Source organism: Nicotiana tabacum, chromosome 3, assembly GCF_000715075.1.
Source record: "Nicotiana tabacum cultivar K326 chromosome 3, ASM71507v2, whole genome shotgun sequence".
Lineage (NCBI taxonomy): Eukaryota > Viridiplantae > Streptophyta > Magnoliopsida > Solanales > Solanaceae > Nicotiana > Nicotiana tabacum.
Window position 1 is genome coordinate 168,779,229 of NC_134082.1, and position 5,590 is coordinate 168,784,818.

At 32.6% G+C, this 5,590-nt stretch overlaps 1 protein-coding gene across 1 annotated transcript; it reads right to left on the reverse strand.

Moving 5' to 3' along the window:
- Nucleotides 1-1,843: 1,843 nt before the first annotated feature.
- LOC107805651 (bidirectional sugar transporter SWEET2a) lies at nucleotides 1,844-4,821 on the reverse strand. The gene is made up of 6 exons (XM_016629722.2): nucleotides 4,572-4,821; nucleotides 3,563-3,599; nucleotides 3,257-3,473; nucleotides 3,011-3,169; nucleotides 2,801-2,920; nucleotides 1,844-2,166 (listed from the first exon to the last, which is right to left on the reverse strand). Exons 1-6 carry the CDS (start codon nucleotides 4,648-4,650, stop codon nucleotides 2,056-2,058), a joined length of 723 nt encoding a protein of 240 aa, XP_016485208.1. The 5' UTR covers nucleotides 4,651-4,821; the 3' UTR covers nucleotides 1,844-2,055.
- Between the last annotated feature and the right edge of the window lie 769 nt (nucleotides 4,822-5,590).

Consider the following 5,590-nt stretch of genomic DNA (forward strand, 5'->3'; position numbering starts at 1 on the left):
AAAGGAAATAGATATATCGAATAAATATGCAAATACATGCCCGTATTGTTATCCGGACTTCGATATTGCCTCTTATCTTGTAGAGAAACATTCTTACACGTACAATGTTCTTGTGATCTCCTTCTTTACATATGTGATGATTTGCAGCTTTTCTTAGTAAGAAAGTTTATGCTTTTTAACTTTTCCATTTTTCTTTTGAAAGATATTTCCTGTTTCTTTTGTGCTACTATTATATTGCATGTTCCCACCAACTTCTTATTGTATTCCTTGCTGTGAAATACTTAGAATATTACTAAGATTTATAGATAGGGTTATTCTACTTTTACCAAAATATATAGACCATGGACAAATTGATGATTATATTGCACAATATAAGACGAAGGAGAATACAATATATGAGATATTGTGCAGAAAAGCTCTACGCTAATTAGGAGCTACAATGTTCATTCATCCATTTCCGCTTTCTTTTGCTAACTTTGCACTAGGGTTTTATCAGATTTATAATGGCATTAAATGAAGTAATTGCAAAAGCTCTGCATTGTTCCAACTGTGAGTAGAGTCTTTATTAACTCTATATTCTATGGCTACTTAGTAACTTTAATCTCTATTTCAGATTTATGTTATTTTTTTCTATCCCTTTTACTATCATTCTTCTTCTATGTCATTTTTGGGTTTATCATTTTATTTTTAAATAATTTCATTAGGAATAGGATGAATTTAATAGCATAATATTACAAAGACATCTAATAATATTCTTGATTTTACGCTTGATTTTAGGTTGGTTTGTAGCAATAAAGTTTGTATATTTTGCTTATTTTTATTATTTTAATAAGTTTTTCATCGATCGTATGCATCGATAATGATACATTAAGGAAGTTCATTCACTGTTTCTTGTATATGTTTGCTCAATCAACTTCTTGATTTCTGCTTAATTTTAAAAGTATAAACGCTTTGAATTTTATATTGTTCCAGTAATTTTTTTCTCGAACACGTAATGACTAATGAGGTCAAGATGCAGAGCAATACCAATCGTTCCAGTAATTTTTTTCTCGAACAACTGTTGAAATAATTGTGACAATTAAAGTTGCAAAGGAGCAATACCAATCGTCTTTATCTATACGTTTAAGGATAGGAGCCTTAGAATGATATGAGATGATACGAGGAGCTATCGAGAGAAGTGAACTGTTATTGGAATTTTTTTTTAAAATAAGATAAGAAAAAAAAAGGAATTTGTCTTATTATAAGATGGGGAATGAATTTTTTTTAAAATTCTTGCCGAGAATAAAGAGAAGTTATTGTACAAGGTGAAGAAAAGAAGGAAAGAAAATGGAAAGATACACTGTCTTGAAAATTTTGAAGTTGTATAAACCTTTTCTCGTATTTCAATATTTTCACTTTCTTTTCTATTCTTATTAAGTTTGCTATCAGATAAATTCGATACTATTTGTAAGAAGTTAAAAGACCTTCATAAACATATTAGTATATGTTATCTTGCCATGTTTTTTAAAATTTATGTTGCATATGGGTAATCTCAAGACTATGAATTAATAAATTGTATTTCTGTCTTTTACCTTGCTTATTGGATTAGTCAAGATTGATATTTTATTATAAGAAATGTTAAATAATAAAATAGTGAGATCTTAGTTTTTTTTAGTAGGCCATTTGATGAATAAACTCGGAAGGATGGAAACCAAGAAGATCTAACACTTAACTTTTCATTAAACAATAAGGATGAAACACAAGAAGAGTAAACGAAAACTTGTTAACTCAGCACTTGAACCTTTCATTAAGCAATCGACACTCAATGAAATTTTGAGCACAGAACACTGGACAAGTAACTATATTTTCCACAATTTGAAATGATATACTGTTCACCACCTATAATACATCTTTCAAGCTCTTTCCACAAAAATATAAACTAACAGAAAAAGAAGCAAAAAGACTTCTCAACCTCCCAAATTCCCGCACAAGAAAAAAGAATCAGAAAAAAAAAAAGATAAAGTTTTCAGTATCTTCTTAATGAATGAATCTTAACTCCAGCCATAGTCTTGCGTTTCATGTATAAGAATCCAAGAGAGGTGCTCTTGGCTCCTCTTCTGATTTGCTATATCTGAAGTATAGGACCAGTTGTATGATGCCAAGAATTGCTCCTATCCCATTTGGTACCTGACCAAATTCAGAAGAAAACATTCATTCAGCAAATGAAACATAATAACATCAACAACGATGACCATCACCACGAAACTCAAACACCATTGTGGAATTGGTGCAATCTTTCAAAGGGTATTTCTTGCTTTCTGGTGTTCCTTGTTTTCTGGAGGGTGGGTGAAGAGGTGTATGGCCTGACCCGAACCCTGGCACCCTTCGCCCAAGCCCCCGATGTGAAAAAGTAAAATAATAAATAACAATAGCGCCAACTTCCCTGCACCAGCACCAACACATTGGCCAATGTAGTAGGAAGTAAAAGCAGTTAAGCAGAAAGCTAACAGACCATTGGGCATTTCCTAGAAGGTATAGAACATTAATTTAGCCAATTTTCAGCGTTCATGTTTTTTCAATTAAATATAGTTACTAGAATAAATTTTCACCTTTCATGAATAGGTAGTTGGGAAGAACTTTCAAGCTCATACTTCCTATAATTTATCTCCAGAAACAACAAGAAAAATTTCAAAAGTAATAAAATTTTAACGATGCTGTCATCTTTGAATCAAAGCCATGCTACATATTAGGTGATATAAATAGGACTGGAATGGAAGTTAAAGAGAAGGAAATCCGCCCGAAGAACGGACGGTTTACTTACAGAGATGAATGGATCATTCTTGAACATTCCATAGGCAAAGAAAGAAACGCTCATGAGAAAAGTTGCAAGTGATAGATAAAACGGCATGTACTCCACGCTCTTTGTCTTGATCACCAAATTCTGCCCAAAAAATTGTTTCTTAAACCAATCAGTCTAACGAATGGCGCCTTTACCATCTTAGGCTATAGTACTTTCTTCATGAAAACTTACAATAATGAATAGTGGAGAAGCAAACATGGAAATCAGAGAAATGACGGATAAATATCCAACGAAAGTTTGTCGACTAGGAGGCTCAAACAGATATATGCTGATGGCAATTATAGCAGCAAATACAGCAAAAACGCCAAGCAGCAACCCCAGCATTTTCAACTGGATTGAACATGTAATGATATAAGCATAAGATCAGTTTCCATCTGAAACTTTAGCAAAATTCGCTATGTAAGAACTAAGAATGACCTTCTTTGACCGCTCCGCATTAATGATGAAGATGGTGATATATACCAGCTGGAACACTGCTCCAATTGAATTGACAGTGAAAACCAATATAATACCAGGAGATACAATTGGTGTCCCATACCAGAGGCATATTAAGCAATTAATGAGCGCATAGATATAAGGTAATCCAGAAAACTGTTCTGTAGATTTGCTTCTAATGATTCTTCTGAACGTTGGTCTGAAAAAGGAGGGGATGCCATCAACTTCAATGCAACATATGAATCGCTTGTAAAACATTGTCACTGTTCAAAGATTTAGGATACTTACATTGGTGACACGAATAAGACGAACGCGAAGAGGTTCCCTGTGTTACACATTAACCAAATATTTGGTTAGAAAGTGTAAACTTTTTACAATTTAGCTGATGCTTTAGGGAAATTCTAGTGTTATGATTGTCAGATTGAATAAAATCTTCATTGCTGGAATGATTTAGTCGATCGGATAAAAGAAAAGGAATGAGAAGGACAAGAGAGGAAATGATTAGTAAGAAGAGAGTAAGCTGATCTATTCTTCTTTCCTTTCCTTTCTGTTCCTTTTCTATCAATTACAAGATCTTTCTTCAGACCAATCAAACCCTGAGGAGGGCTTCAAAAGGTAAATATATTAGAAGATAAAGATTTTGGTCCCTTCTTAGAGCCACTTTTGGGAACTTTTGAAGTCATACTTCTAAAACTAAAGCCTTAAGGAGAAATTAGTCTGACTTTTAGTAACTAATCGGATATTCATTAATATGATGCCACTCCAATTTAGTTATTGCTATAAATGCTATCCTCAAATGACATAACAGATGGACTTAAATGATATCTTTGAATCTAATAGGAAGATATTCCGAGCAGTTATTCATCTTTAGAGTCCATATCCAGAAATTGATGGCAAATTTTTACATTCAAACAGAGAAAAGAACAAAACAATCTTTCCACCCAATTAATACAACCTCCCTCTCCCCTAAAAGAAACAACCAAAAAAAGAAAGGAATAAAGAAAAGGAACCAACTTTCTAAACAAAAAATCCTCATTAACACAAAAAGATAAATGAGGTTTAAACAGATATTCTCCAATGATGTGCCAAAAACTAGTCAAATTAGAAGAAAAAGATGGAACCTTTACAAATAAAAAATACCCAAAAAGAAAGAAGAAGAAAGTTCAACTATTCCTGTCCACAAAAGTTTCTTCACTTTAAATAAAGAAAAAAAGGTTGTAAGGAACACGAAAGCAGCAGATCAGTAACAGGCACAAGAAAATTAAATGGTTGGATTTGGGGTGAGGAAGAAGATTACCTGCAATCCCAGCTGCAAAACTGCAGATTGAGTAAACTGAGTGCAATTCACCTACTAGTGACATTCTCTCTTTGTTCATTCAGCTCAAAAAAGATACTTAGATTTTTTGAAACATATGACAGAAGAAAATCTCAATTTGTGTTTCTCCTCCTAAGTTGGAAAAAAAAAAGTAGCTCAGAGAGATTTAGGATATATACTACTACTACTGTAGTTCTGTGACAGCATTTGTCAAGTTGGAAATGGTTATTATGAATGTAATGCCAAATTGCATAAATAAATAAAGATACATATAGTATACTCCTAGCTGTCTTTTAATGGTGGGACCAGCCGTAAAATATAATTTTTGCTCATGCCTATATTTTATTTCCCCCACTGCGCCAGAAAAAGAAAATAAGAGAACTACTACTTTTTATTATAACAAAATAGTGTATGATGCTAAAAAGAAACAAAGTGGGCGGTTGGACATAAGAATTTTAAATTATTTTTTTTAAAAAAAAGTGAAAAAAATTTCAAGTGAAAATAGTATTTAAAAATTAAAGTTGTGTTTGGACATGAATATAATTTTGGATTGTTTTTAAAATTTTATGAGTGATCTGAGTGAAAATTTTTAAAAAATAATTTTTTGGAGTTTTCAAATTTTCGAAAAATTCTAAAATTCATTTTCAAGTGAAAATTGAAAATTTTATGGCCAAAAATTAATTTCGAAAAAAGTGAATCTTTTTCGAAAAGTGAAAAAATTCTTATGTCCAAACGGGCTCAAAATATTGATGATTTACAACAACAAAAATAATATAATGTACCCCTCGGCGACTGAATTGGTTGAGCGGGGAACATCCCTAATGGAAGGTCTGGGGTTTGAAACCTATTTGCATAACTCCTCGGTCGAGTTCATCACACATAACTCCTAGTGCAATTTATCCTCCAATATGATTTGCAGGTTGTTACACATGAGTAAAGCTGTCAAAACGGGCTAGTCCAGCCCAAGCCTCGTGGGCTTTTAAATTTGGTGAGCTAGGGTG